The following is a 15,287-nucleotide window of genomic DNA, read 5'->3' on the forward strand; positions in this document are numbered from 1 at the left end:
AGTTAATACTTTGGTGCCAAAATGTCTATATGGAGAAAAAGGGGTCAAGGTGGATTGGATATGGACGTTTTTAGTGCAACCTCTCCACTTAAAGTTTTTAACTTTTGTGATGTCTATAAACAAACATACCTACCAAACGTTTTGTATGCTTTGTATATAAAAGGATGAGTCCTTTTTAGATGTTCTATAGATAGAGAGTAGGGATACAATCGACCACACTATTTTGATTTTATGTTTGTTGCAGTTTTTCTTCTATTTTCATTGTTTTGTTTCTAATTCTCGGTAATGGACGGAAAACATATTGTTTTCCCAGTCTCCTTCGTGTTTTTTTCTATTTTTGAGTCGAAGATATGCAATTACCAAAATCAAAACTATATCCTTTTCCTTCAGCACGAATGATTGAAATTGGGTGATAGGTTTAGTTGAGCTGAGTTTACTTATATTTATTGTTGTTTTTATCACAGAAAGCAAAGAACTTACTGAAAAAAAAACATTGACAGCGATTTCCGAAAAATGTTAATTTATTGTTTAAAACTTTTTGTCTACAGTACCTTTACCAATTCGTTTAGACAGAAAAATAAACTATAAAACAATAGAAAATTGGATTGTAGCCGAAGGAAGTTTACTTTGGTATAATCTAGTTTCTAGTTTTTTGAAAAGTTTAATTTATTTGTGTGAGTGTGCAGATGGTTTTGGAATTTGAAACTCTTGTTTATATAATTGGGTTTGGTTGTTGTTTTTTGTTTTATTTTAAGAAAAAAACTAAATGAGTTTATTACGCAAATGAATGAAATTAATTGAATTGGCAAATTTAAAATTAGAAATTAAATTTTTGTCTCGAGTTTTTGAATGATTGAAAAAAGTTTACTGTTGGATAAGTTTGAGTTTCAGAACTGTCAAATTACTTTGGGGAGGAATGAGTTTAAGCAGATTGGATAAAATTATCCAAGGATTTTACTGCTGAAAATTATAAAATTTACTCTGGTTTTTATCGGTATTCGATTGTGATTTTATTTTAGCTCTAGAAAAGTTCTTCATTTAAATATAACTTTAAATTATAAACAGGTCTAATAAGTCTTCACTTTGAAGTATATTTGAGAATATTTAAAACAAAGGCATTAAACGAAGAACTTATTTAATCAAGCAACATTTAACCAAATGGATTTAAAGTACATTCAGAGAATGTGTTTGTACTAATGACTTATTTATTATTTGAAGGGAAACTTAAATTTTTTTAAAGCTTTTAAGGTGAGTCTGATTTTAAAATTTGATGATTTTTCTGTACAGTTTCAAAAATAAGAACCGTTACAATGAATTTTTGTTGGTATTAGTGCTTAAAAGTTTTTAGAAACATAAAATTTCTTAGTGGTTTTTTAATAAAATAATTCATTTTTAATGGAACACTATTTGAGCTTCTGTCACTTTTGAATTAGTCATATTTTGATAATTGACAAGTAAAAGTTACGTCAGTACTAAAAGTGGAACAACACACCGAAATTGTTGAAATATACTAAGAAAACGCTGGACAATTTACAAACTAAAACACTTTTCTGCGTCATGAAATATCTTTTCAAATTCAAGGATTTGAACTGTTGGGATAAGTAACTGCTATGTGAAGAATCGAAACTGTTCGTGTTGCTAAATAACAATTGAGAATATTGCGAAATATTAGTCAATTCTTCATCAATTATTGGAATTAGTGCTAAGTAAAAGATAGAACATCGCTATATCTAAGCTGAAATCTAATAAAGCAACTGGACTAGATGACTTAAAAAAGCAGCTGAAAATTATTTGACTAGGAGCATGCACCAACTTATCCGTAAGGTGTGGTTGGATTAAAGCATGCCTTATGCCCCAATATTGTTTGTTCAATACTGACAAAAAAGGGAGACCTTTCAAACTACACAAACTATAGACGAATTAGTCTCCTTATTATTCTCCCAATCTTAATATGTGCACGAATCAACCCATCGTCAACAACCTGATAGGTCGTTATCAGTGTAGTTTTGGACCAAAAAATTCCAAAGTCAATCAAATATAATGCGCTATCATGCGAAGTCTTTAACATCGTCTTTGAATGAATAGTGCAGAGTTACCATTTGAACCCTAGAGCCACTATCTTTCAAAAGCCTTTCCAATTTTGGAAATATTGAGGGTAAAGGTGGAAAATACGGATTTAACAGGTAATGGGGGCAAAACAAAGTCATCAAAAAAAGCCCAACAACACCGACGTCTCGGTCAAAACGGTGCAGAAGCTTGGACTATGACTAAAACGGTTGAATAGAACGTGAGTGGGGGAGAATATGGAATGAAGAGCTCTAAGGACTATACAACGACGGAAACTTAGGCAGAAGCATTTAAGTCCAACGGCTGTAATGGCATGAAAATCAATATTCTAACCCTCGAAAGTCTTCGAATTCACGCCCAAAGGCAACGAAGTAGACGAAATCCGCGGATCAGGTGGCGTCCATAAGTGGTATGTGACGTTAACAACCTTGAAGTGCGCAACGGGACACATCTAGCTAGGAACCGAGGTAGATGGATTAGTTTGTTGGTTGGGGCTCCAGTTCACACATGACTGTAGCTCCACCTTAAGCAAGTTAGTAATTAAAAGACAAAACACTTCATTTTGCAAAAAGGCCATTGATCTTAAAGCTGTTAAAGGCCAGTTCTTAAAAAGAAAGACCATGATCCAGTTTTTCATTGAAAAGTGTTCTTTAGACATAAAGCTTATTTTTATGTGTTAATGACTTTTATTTTCAACAACACGATTCAACGTTCCACAGACACAAAGAAAAAATTCCAATTCTCCAAGAAAACTTTCCTGACCATGTGATTCCATTCGATTCAATATCAAAGAAGAAATTTGTCATGTTTTTCAGGGAATACAGTTACACATTTGGAAAGTAGTAGTTTCAATTGTTATTTTCCATTTCTGTAACGAAATAAACATCGATTAAAGTCTCTCAAAATTAACTTGTGTTTTTTATCAAACAAACTAAACCTTTTATTGGAAAACACTTTAGTTTATTAAGAACAAAATTTTGACTGTTTTAGATTTTGACTTTAATTGTTTTGCCAGTAAACGGAATAATCGTAGTTCATCTATAAATAATAAAAGTTTGAAGTGCCAATGGGTTGGATCATAGGGCCTATATTTTTTTCTTGAACAAAACTGACGTACTTTACTTTCAAAAGGATTTAGAATTATATTAAAACTTTCAAGATATTTTAAGAAGTGTATTTAGTTTCGGTTTAACATAAAAATAAAGTTTTTTTATCATAAGAACGAAACATGTTAAAAAACCTCAATATTTTTAACTCAGAAACTTTTAAACTTTATTGAATAAAATGGCGATAAATGTTAAAATCCGCACTCATTTGCCACTCGGTAAATTAATGTTTATAATTTCCTTTTTTTTCTTTATTGTGAATATGTAGTGCGCCTTCTACAAGGAAAAAGAATTTAAATTGCGGAAGGAATCGCATTTACATTTCTTCAGTATAAATCGGAAATACAAAATCCTTTTTGCTTTTTATAGGTATACATGTGTAGTTATGTAGATACAGCACATTATACCCTTTAAGAAAATTTCAAAGGGGAGGAAATCACAAGAACCGTTTGCATTCATTTTTATTTGCTGACAAAAAAAAAAAACAAAATAAAAAATACCTCAAACTGAAAAAATAAACCAAAGTAAATGTAAATTTACTACGAAAACTGCAAAAAGGACCAAAAGGAAGAAAAATATCTGAAATTTTAACGACCACTTATTTACACACAATTTTCAGCATAATTTTGAAATTATAAAAATAAACAGAAATTAAATTAACAAAAATAAATAATATTTGAGCTGCAAATTATTTCGTTTGAAAAATAACAACTTTTCTTTGGAAAACATTCGTTTCAATATCAGGTTTAAGGGACTGCATGCATATGTCTAAGTTCAGAGTCTTGGAATTTAGTTTTTTGTTAAATATAGCTTTAAAAATCGATTTCAGTTTCCCCCTTTAAAAAGAATTTTCGGAGAAAAGCTTCTCGGACTCTTCATACATCAATTTTTTTTTTTAATGTCCCTTGACCTTTGTCACAACATGAAGACTTAAAGGTAAGGTATGTAGTAATTAATTATGTATTTTGAAGAATAGCTGAAAACACATCCAGTTCTTCGGTTTTTAAATTTTTAAAAATATTCAAATAAACGTTTAAAAATTCAAAGAATATCAAAATTATTTTTTTAGAACTTACAGTTTCAACAGGCTCTGGCAGTTTAATATCGAGCTTATGACCAAGCAAGGCCTCTTTGTCGGCCGTTTCCGGATCGTGGTCACTGTCTCCGTGATGCATATGGCTTCGTGTTGATATCTTGCGCCCGAATATTTGCGGTGAAAATTTCGATCGAAGACTGCCGTGCGTCGAATCATGATCCGATTCGCGGTCCTTCAAGCTGGTATCACTAGACTTGACCTTTTTCAAGCCCCCACTCGTACGTCCAATTCCGGCAGTGCTGTCTCTAGATTTGCGTGAAAAAAGCCCACCACCGCCAGTTGATGACTTGACGCAGATGACATTGCCTTTTTCACAATTTTCACAAATGCAAACGGACTCGTTGCGAACCGACAGTCTTCGCATCTTCTGGTGTTGGGAGTCTACGGTTCCCTTAAAATCGTCATTCTCATTGATGAGTACAGACCGTTCGAAGGAGCAGTGTTTCTTGCTGCCAACAAACACATCTGATCCGTCTTTTTCACGATCGTTGCGGTCTTTGTCCAGGCTGTAGTAGCGCTTCGCACTTTCCAGGTCCTTCTTTTTCGACGACACCGTCTCCGAGAGGTCATTCTCGCTGCCATCCAGACTGGTGCTCTTCTTCGATGGCCTTGTGTTTTTGTGATGCTTATGATTGCAACTCACGCCATCATGATGCTTGCCACTTCCACCTCCACTTCCTCCTCCACCACCTGATACAGTGCTTTGCACCAGGAAATTCGCTTCCATGACCACATCCGAAGCAGAGGTATTACGATCAATGCTGCGATTCAATTTCGAAACCAACGACAGCAATTGTGTTGCAGATGATTCGCGAGTTTGTGCGAGAGTTGATGGCAGTTTGGCAGACGTTGAGGAATAGGGTGGCTTGGAGAGGGCTGCAATACTGGTGCTGGCAGCTGTGGTTGTGCTGGTCAATGTGGTACTGGTTGATGGGATCAGATTCCCTTGTAATGCTGCTGCTGCAGCTGCTGCTTCGGCATAGTCGACTTCACTGCGTGAATTTCCAAGACTCTCGCAGCAGTCCATGCATATATTTTCACAGCTACTCGTCTCACATTGTGTTAGAAGATTGTCAAGCTTGCGGATTTCCGAAAGTTCTATGCAAGAATTTGTACGAACATCAGAATCGGACATTTTTTTAATTTTACCTTGCCATTCGACATAAACATATTATAGAGTTCGGTATTTCTTATTTTCACTGAAAGTTTTTGGTTTTTTCTTTTTTTTTCAAAGCCACTTAAGAAGAATTTTGATATTTTCAAAGTTACAAAGAGTTTTTTCTTTGTCGAAGAAAGTCATTTTATTGTTTAAGCTGAAAACTAGAAAATGGATACAAATTTTTTAGGGGAAAATATTTAAACTTTATATTCTGGCAGGAGTGTGTTGAGCGTAACCATTTTGGGACCCATGTTTTGGAACTCTTAAATAATGGGCTTTATTTTTATTTTGTAGTCTATACTAAAACCAGGTTAGTTAAACTTGGATGAACCCTTCTAAAATATTTTGTTCAATGCTCACAAATAAGAAATTCGATGTTTTTAAAAAAATTCTTAAATATTTGAAATTATTTTTTCGAAACAAGTTTTGAATTCCCCAGAAAAGAAAAAATATTTTATGAAAAGAAAAACCGTAATAGGTCATTTCGACACAGTATGTTAAAGTATTGCCGATGTTTTTGAAATATCAAACCTCTTAAAAGTTTTTGTAGAAGCTAAAGCTTCTGTAATATTGTTCAAAAATTAGATCATCGCATATAGGGTTTGCAGGTCCTTTGGGTTTAGAACTTTTTAATGTGATGACAATAAGATTAAGTAACCTATTCACTTGAATTTGATAAAATATTAGAAAGAAAGTAAGTTATTGATAAGATCATAAAACAGATACGATTATGGCAATTTTCATTGGGTTCCAGGATACAGTGACAGTGATTGGAATGGAATAGAAGATAAATAAGCTAAAAATTTTGTGAAAATTGTCTTGTTTCAAATAAATTCCGACAATTTGGAATATTGGTGGAAATTATAATGCTTAGAAACTTCCTGAAAAGTATCGTGAATTTTAAGTGAAACACCAAATGTAAGGAAAAAACAAGTGTTTTTGAAAAAAGTTGTCGAATAGCACGTTGTAGCTTATGCAATTCATATCAAAAATATTATGAAACGTTTTTTCAAACTATTCAAAGGTTTGGAGAAAACGGTCGAACTTTTGAAATGAAGCAGAAAACGTCAAAATTTAATGCAATTGTGTTTTGGTTAGGAAATTGTTTAAGTTTTTGGATAAGTTTGGAAAAATATTTTCTATTAAGATACCAAGTTTTAGCGTGGGTACTGGAACTTTAACTCCTAGAAACAAACTGTTTCTCATGCATTCTTATAAAATGTAAAATGAATTCTCAAATCCATAATTCCTATGTATTTTATAATTTAAGAAGAATACTTAATAGTTGCAAGGCTTCAACTAGCAACATATATGCTCTTAAGGGTTTTTGAGAGAAAATAAATTGTTCTTTTTTTTGGTAACGAGCCCGTCTACAAAAAATTCAAGGATTTGAAACACTTTCAAGAGGTTTTTAAAAGTTTTGTTAATAAAGGCTTTTATTTAGATTTGAGCTGACAGCTTTAATTGAATTTTGGATTCTGAATACATCATGATCATTTCGAAAACTCAGTGGAACACCAAATAGATATTAACAGTATTGGACCTAGAGCAGGCAGCAAATTTTATGAGTGGAGTGATACCCGAAATTCATGAAATTCAACTGGCTTGCAGGTTTTTTTTAGACGTGGTGAAGGGTGAGCGTTCAAAAATGGTAGTTTCCGATTTTGAGATCAAAATCTTGATTGATTGATAACAGGCACAAAGTTATTGGGGTATAATGTTAAAAAACTATTCAAATATGTTTGGCATAATCTCTTGGACAAAACGTTTTTGTAATCAAGGATTTTCTTCTGATTATTTGATGTTTCAATCATATGGTTTTCATTTTGAACTCAAAATTGGAAAAATTACCATTTTAGAAACTTTACCCATGCCTACTGCTGACAAAAAAATGCCAGACCTTTGAATTTAATATAATGGTATGTATATCTAAAAATGTATTTAAAGGAATTTTTTATCACTTCACTCCCAAAAACTTGTGTTGGCTATAAGACTTTATCTGGAAGAAGAACTTGTGAATATGTTTTTAAATTGACGTTGTGACTAAAGCTTTACATTTTTAATTGATGGTACATAAGCAACTGTTATGGTCCAGTAAAATAAGACGAACAAATGAGTCAAATAAAGAAGAGAAAAAGTATTTATACTTGTTTCCGGACAACGGCCTAGCCATTGATAAAGCTTCGGTTCCCATCGATCACCGAAATCAAGCATAAGTTAGTAGACAGACAGTCTCGAAACCTACCGCGTGCTGTTGTCATGTGTTCTTTCTCTTTTGTCCTTCTATCTTGTTATTGCCTTACAAAGTCTAGTCGCTCTACTCTGTACATTTATGTGCTGAGCAGTGTGTAATGTAATGTAATGTTATACCTGTTTCTATTAAGGTATTAAGTTACAGGCCACAAAAATTTGCAAAAAAATGCCGTTTCCATAAGTCTTATGATGTTATCACCTTTACCAAAATTATCAAACATTAATTTGCTTTCGGAGTGAAACTGGAAGTATCGATTATTGTGGCTGAAATTGGAAGCCACTGATGTAGAAGACCCTTATTTTTAACAACATTTCTGAAACCTGACCGAGGTGATTTCGTGATGATCCTATCAAAATTAATAACCGAGATCCTTTTCTTTAATAAATTAAGACATTTTTATTTGGAATCATTAAAAAAAAGATCTTACACTTTTAAGATGAAATTTGGAAAAATTTACGAATTGGTTATGAATTGGTGCTGCAACTTTTATAAAGTACTATTGACATTTCTTCCATTTTAAAGGGTCATTTTTAAGCTATTATCTTTTTGGCAGCACTGTTTAAACAGCTGACGCATATTTCGTGTTTGGTTTCGCTGTCAAACATCATCAGTTTGGTCTTTAATTTAACCATGAATCGTTTTACAAACGAACAACGCTTATTATCAAAACGCGTGCTCTGTTAAGAAAGTTCCTAGCGCACTTCTTCCATTTTATGCTCAGTTTAATCGACCTACTGAAGCCGCTAATCGGGCTATTGTGACTAAATTTCGCACCAAATTTACCTTGTTGGACATTAAACCATCAAGACGCTTACGAAGAGAAGAAAAAATCGCAGCTTTATCGGCCAATATTAATGATGACCATCAATTATCGATTCGTTGCCGCCGTTCGCAGCAATTGGGCCTCTGTTACTAAATAACGTGGACAATTTTGGTCTTTCAAATAACAGCAGGGACAAGAATTGAAGCCGAACGACCTACTGCAACGTACAATTTTTGGTGAATGGGCTCTTGGAAATTTGGCCGAAGATCCACTTTTTTCCGTTAAATTGTGTTCAGCTACGAAGCTCAATTTTGGCTCAATGGGTACGTAAATAAGCAGAATTTCTCGATTTTGGAGTGCCATCATTGGACCGTACTTCTTCAAAGATGATGTGAAGGGTAACGTACATAATTGTGAATGTAAAGCGCTACTGTGAGATGACATCCAACTTTTTTTTGCCGAAAATGCAAGAGCTTGACTTGCATGACATGTGGTTTCAATAAGACGGTGCCACAGCATTTCACACAGCACGCACAACAATGGACTTATTGAGAGGAGAGTTCGGTGAACAATTTATTTCACGTTTGGAACCGGTCAATTGGCCTTCTAGATCATGTGATTTAACGCCCTTAGACTATTTTACGTGGGGCTATGTTAAAGCTCATGTCTATACATACAAGTCCGCTTCAATAGACGCATTGCAAAACAACATTGAAGTATTTTTTCGTAAGATACCGGCCGACATGTTGGAAAGAGTTTTCCAAAATTGGACTACGCAGATGGACCATTTGAGGCTCAGTTAAGGTCAACACTTGCATAAAATAATCTTAAAACATTAAATTATATAGACCGTACTATCGGTTGAAATAAAGATTTCATGCATTCTTCTGAATATTATATGTGTTTTTTTTTTTGAAAAACTTTCCTACAGCTTTTTAAAAATCACCAGTTACAATAAATGTAGTACCCGTAGCATGATGGTTAGTGCGTTGGACTGTCATGCAAGGGGTCTTGGGTTCAATCCCTGCCTGTGCCACCTTAATTTAAAAAAATAATAATTTTCGCGGGTACTGCCTCTTGCAAGGAATTGACAAATCCTTCAAGAGTAATTCTTGTCATGAAAAAGTGCTTTTTCAAACTAGCCGTTGGGAATCGGCCTAAAATTGTAGGTCCCTTCCATTCCTGACAACAGTACTCGCACACAGGAATGGTTGAGAGTTGTAAGTCACTAGGCCCTGGTTCACAACGGACTGTTGCGCCACACCATTTGATTTGAGTTACAATAAAATGAACATCCTTTGATTTCTCTTAAAAACACTCATTTTTAAAAATATTGGAATGAAACTTTTTAAGGGAAATCCTGTTTCCGGTATTTTATCTCAGCCTTAATAACACGATGTTATACATAGATATGAGTGATAGAGAAATCACCAAAAAAAAGTCAAACTTGCTTTTAGGACAAACTTTTTTTTTCGAAAAGTATTGTTTAATTTCTGTTCTGTGTATCAGTCAAAAAAAGAAAATTTGTACTTACACAGAAAAGTAAAAACATGTGTTTAATCTTTAAATGGAGGCAAAACTAAAAAAATAATGTTGTAAAGTTTAAATGAATACTGAGGTTAAAATGTTTCATACCAGAAATTTGTTTGTTCTAGAAATAAATTAAAAACATTCATTCAAAACACGCAGAACACAATGAAGTGTTGAAATGTAGTTGTGGTAAAAGTTAAAGTTTGCTCTACTTTTACAACACCGCACTATAAGACTTCTTGCTAAGGCGCTGAGGCATCACTTTGTAAAATGATGAACTGATGGCGACGATGAAAGACATGATGCTGTTTAAATTTGTTTCGTAATTTTCAACCAAAACTTGAATTTACATCATTGTATCAAGGACCTCACCGCAACAACTAAAAATATTCTTTGAAATAAAAATTTAATTTAAAAAAGTGTAAAATTTCTAACAGCGACAGCTGCTGTTCTATTTCCATCAAGTTATGGCAATTTATGTTATCCTTTAAATTAGAAAAATGATGGTATTTCTATTTCATAGATACTTGATTTACATAATGTTCATGATGTCATGCACGTTTTAATAATAATATTATTATTTTTTGAGGCGAAAAATTCCCAGAAATCTGTTGTTGATTTCAATAACAAAAATAAAAAAAATAAAAAAGGGAATTATTTGTTAGGAAGCTAAAATCTATTCTCTGCTGTTGTTGATAAGTGTCAGTCAAAAAGTGGAAAAGTTTGCGTGACAAGGGCAGAGTTGCATGTAAGAGTTGAATATCTTTTTTTTTAGCAAAGGCAGAGGGCGGCGTCGGTAGAGGGGTAGTCGTCGGGCCTTTTACTAACGAGACTGAACCGAAAATTGTTGTTGAGCCATTCTGGAATAAGTTTAAAAGACAAAAAACATGTGACACCAATTCAAAGTTCTTTGAAATTTTCAAATACCAAGTCCTACAAAAAAAAAACCATGTAAGATACTTTTGGCTGAACTTATCTAGAAAATAGATACACATGAGAATATTCATACTAAATTTAAGAATTTCAAGCACGTGTCTTGAAGTGGGTTAATGGGATTATGGGTTTTATAAATGTGTTATTTTTGGGAGAAGCATAGACTTACAAAAATTGTGAAATAAAAAAAAAAAAATTTGACTTACTTCACATAGAACTTTTATATAGAAAATTATATTTTATATTGATGCATATCGCACTTAGAGTACTAAAAGTTCCTCTTTATTTTATGTGTTATTTTTCATTTGAGTTATCCTTTTTTTTATCAAATAAATCCCTACAACACTACATTTATGCTAATGCAGTATTGATTTTTACATAATTCTGTATCCTTACTTTGTTGTATACACATACATATGTATGTGTGTATGAATTGGAATGTAGAAAAGTGAAGAGGGCACCATTATCGTCGTCGTGGTGGTTCTTCACGCCGCCGGATAAAAGGAATGAACACAACGAAGAAGGATAGAAAAGTTACTTCATTCAGATAAAAAAGTAGAAAGGCTTTCGTAGGTTTTTCTTTTTCTTCCATTTTATTGCACAAAAATAAAATAGTAAAGGCTTAAGGGACTTGGATTTTAAGGAGCTGGTGATAGAACGTCACTGCAAAATAGATGATAGAGTCTTATATTATAGATTAGGTGAAGAAAGGACAGGAAAAAGATGATTGTATGTTGTATTTAACTTAAGAATTTGAGAATTACAAGACATCGAGTCCTTTGAAAGATTTAATAAAATGTTAAAGCAATTTTAGAAAGTTTCTAAGCTTAAAAAGTGATTTTCCTAATTTGAAACCATCTTAGCATTTGACTTAATTTCAACATTTTACTAAAGTTAAAATCACAAAATGGCTTTATTAACTTTTAGTTATTTTGTTTTATAAATAATTCCGTTTTCGATGACCATATTTAGGTTTGCTTGTTGTGTTTTGCGTACAAAATTTGTAATAAAAATGAAAATCACTATTTTTATCTTCAAGTTTTGGAATACCCTATAATTTAGTAAGTATTTAACAATTTGCTAAATAGTGAAAAGTTAAGCTTTCGATATTAAATTGATTTCAATTTTGTGACTTTTAAAAATAATTTTTGAAGATGTAAACCACTTTTTGTTTAAGGTTTAATAATCTAGATCCAAAGTTCATTTTCAGAGTTGTGCTTTGAATACTTTGTATGTAAAATTATTTGAACTGCTTCCAACTCCCTACCTTAATTTAAATAATAGACATTTGAAAATTCAAGAAAAAAACTAAACTAAAATTGAAAAATTCATAGCAGTCAGCAACCAGTAATAAAAATAGTGAGATAAACTTTTGTATAACTTTATTTTTGAAATAAAAATCGTTATTTTATAAGTATCCACCACATTTTTGGTGAAATAGTTTTATTTAAAAAAATAAGAGTTTTTTTAACTAAAAGAAGTAAGTATTGAGTTAACTTAGGAATGCTTGTACATTAGTGGTTAAAGAAAGTATGGAGTTTATATTCTTTTTCATCATTGTCAGGCATTAAGCGATGTTTTCGTCTTCTTTCATGTCTTGATAACTAAGATATTTATGTTTTCGAAACGAAATTTTAGTCTAAGAAATAAGAATTATTTTTGCAAACCACAGTCTTGCTTAACTATTGTGATAGGATGAACATTTTTTACATATTTTCACATGCATGTAAGAAATTTACTTAAGTTGGCTTTCCATGAGATAAAATATTAACTTTAAAGTACGTTAGCTTGAAATGTCTTTGATTTCGTGCCGTTTCAATTCGAAAACTTATTCAAAAACTGCGTTTGGAGGGAAAAACCTACCAAAATATTCCAGACATCCTAGGCTGCTCAGCAAAAATGGTCAGTAACACGTTAAAATGGCAAAATAAACCGAAAACGTGAGGCCTAAAAAGGATGACTACTGAAAGAACTGACAGAAAAATTGTTCAGTTAGCAAAACAGAACCCTTCCATAGGCTCTAGAAAAATAAGAAATGGACTTCAACTGTCTGTTAGCGCTGTCACAATACGAAGACGTATTTTATAAGCGAAGTTACCAACCCGAAGTCCACGGTACCATTCTTGACGAAAAGGCATGTGGCAAAGATAATGGAGTTTGTTAAAGCACATAGAGATTGGGCAAAAGAGAAGTGGAGGAATGTTCTATGGAGCGGTGAAAGCAAAGTGTCCTTTTTGGGTCTAAGGGTCGTCGAGAATATGTGCGAAGACCCTAAAATGCAGCATACGATCCACGGTAAACCATTAAAACAGTGAAGCATGGTGGGCGGAAAATTATGATATGGGCTTACTTTTCATGTTACGAGGTCGGGCCTAATAATCCCATCGGGGGTATAAGAGATGTAACCGAGTATGTGAAAATTCTCGAGGAGGTTATGTTACCCTATATGCTGAACAGGAAATGCGTTAGTTTGGGTATACCAACAAGACTATGACCCAAAGCATACGTCAAAAAGGGCAAAATCATGATTTGAGCAGAAGAAGTTATCCGTTATCGAGTGGCTAATTGTAAGCTAACATTATTTGTATACTTTCATATAACTTATTACAGTTTTCCTTACTTCGTACGTAGTACTTTGTCATGCACTGCTATTTTTATGAATAGCCATATATTTAAAAAAAACGGTTTTTACTGTGACAAAGCTAACGGTAAAAAGTTGGTCGTCGGTTTTGAGTCGATTGAGTTCACGTTTTTAATTTTTTTTGTTGGATCAAAACTAACAGTGGCCTCCATACAATTTTTTTGGTCAAAATACGAAAATTTGAATATTCTCAAAAACAAACCGATTGATTTTTTTTTAATTTTCTCTATTTTTTTTTTTTAAATTGGCTGCTTTTAATAAGAAAAGCATATTTTTGTATTGCTCAGAAAAGGTTCCACTCATAGAACAGTTATTTTGTTTTTCTAACGAGGTCTAATATTGACTTAACAATATTTGATTATCAAAAGTGCAATATTTTATTGTTTGGATTTTTAAATAACATTGATTTTTTTTTTCAAAATTCTATATCTCAAAAACGGGTCAACATTTTACATTGAAATGTAAATCGTATATTTACAATCACTAACAAACACCATACCAAAACTATTTTAAGAACAAAATTAAAAAAAATTATGTATACAAAATTAATTTAATAAAAAACCGCTCTAACGATTTTCAAAAGAAAATTTTAAAATCAAGGGTTTTTTGATTTATAAAATGGCATTTAAATTTTGGAAGACCGAAAGATATAGGCCAGAAAGAGTATACGTATTTTCTATTAGAATCACTTGTTCAACGTATACACATTATACCTATATAGGTATTACGTAAAGCTTCTGCAACTACTGCAAACTTCAACGAAAAAAATAGATTGAACGTAATTACTAGATGCTACAGCTGAAAACTTGTAGGAAAGATGAACTGTGATTGAATTGTAGTAAGTACCTTCCATCATCAATAACATTCCCTTATTATCATCATAAACATGGCTGAGCACTCCAATGACCTATTCCTTATTCGTTTTAGACACCTGCCTAAGTACACAACCAATAGGCGACCGCTTTACAATTTAAACATACATATTCTGCCTCTTTCTTATCTTCAGATAACTTATTTTCCATCCTGGTTCTTCTAATATGAAATTAAAATAAAGCTATCCAAAGGAAAAAGCTTTGAACGAACTAGTTGAATACACAAACGATTGTTTTCGTTAAGTATGCTTACAAGTATTTTTGATATCCGGGATGAGTTGTGTCTTGGGATAAATCGCGCCTTTGTGTATAGAAAGGAAATACCTGAAAACTATCTTACCGACAAAAAATGGTGTGTATTCGATAAGTTCATTCAAATACACAAACCATTTTCCTAAACATAATATTTTTCGAGTTTTTCACATTTTTATTATAAAGGGTGATTTTTTTGAGGTTAGGATTTTCATGTATTAGTATTTGACAGATCACGCTGGATTTCAGACATGGTGTCAAAGAGAAAGATGCTCAGTATGCTTTGACATTTCATCATGAATAGACTTACTAACGAGCAACGCTTGCAAATCATTGAATTTTATTACCAAAATCAGTGTTCGGTTCGAAATGGGTTTCGCGCTTTACGTCCGATTTATGGTCTACATAATCTTATAAGTGAGCAAACAATTAATACGATTGTGACCAAGTTTCGCACTCAGTTTACTTTATTGGACATTAAACCAACCACACGAATGCGTACAGTGCGTACAGAAGAGAATATTGCGTCTGTTTCTGAGAGTGTTGCTGAAGACCGTGAAATGTCGATTCGTCGCCGTTCGCAGCAATTGGGTTTGTGTTATTCGACCACATGG

The 15,287-nt window shown here is 32.9% G+C and overlaps 1 protein-coding gene across 4 annotated transcripts in view; it reads right to left on the reverse strand.

Moving 5' to 3' along the window:
* The window catches only part of LOC129949207 (potassium voltage-gated channel subfamily H member 2), a 613,952-nt gene that overhangs the window by 277,965 nt on the left and 320,700 nt on the right, over positions 1 to 15,287 (reverse strand). The window contains exon 2 of one of the 4 annotated variants that reach the window (XM_056060510.1): positions 4,250 to 5,582. The exons of 2 other annotated variants lie outside the window; for them this stretch is intronic. In XM_056060510.1, coding sequence (XP_055916485.1) covers positions 4,250 to 5,404 — 1,155 coding nt within the window. In that variant the 5' untranslated portion in view covers positions 5,405 to 5,582. Of the gene's footprint in view, positions 1 to 4,249; positions 5,590 to 15,287 lie in introns of all 4 variants that reach the window. One more of the 4 variants, XM_056060509.1, reaches the window with a different exon arrangement.

This window comes from Eupeodes corollae, chromosome 3, assembly GCF_945859685.1.
Source record: "Eupeodes corollae chromosome 3, idEupCoro1.1, whole genome shotgun sequence".
Taxonomy (NCBI): domain Eukaryota; kingdom Metazoa; phylum Arthropoda; class Insecta; order Diptera; family Syrphidae; genus Eupeodes; species Eupeodes corollae.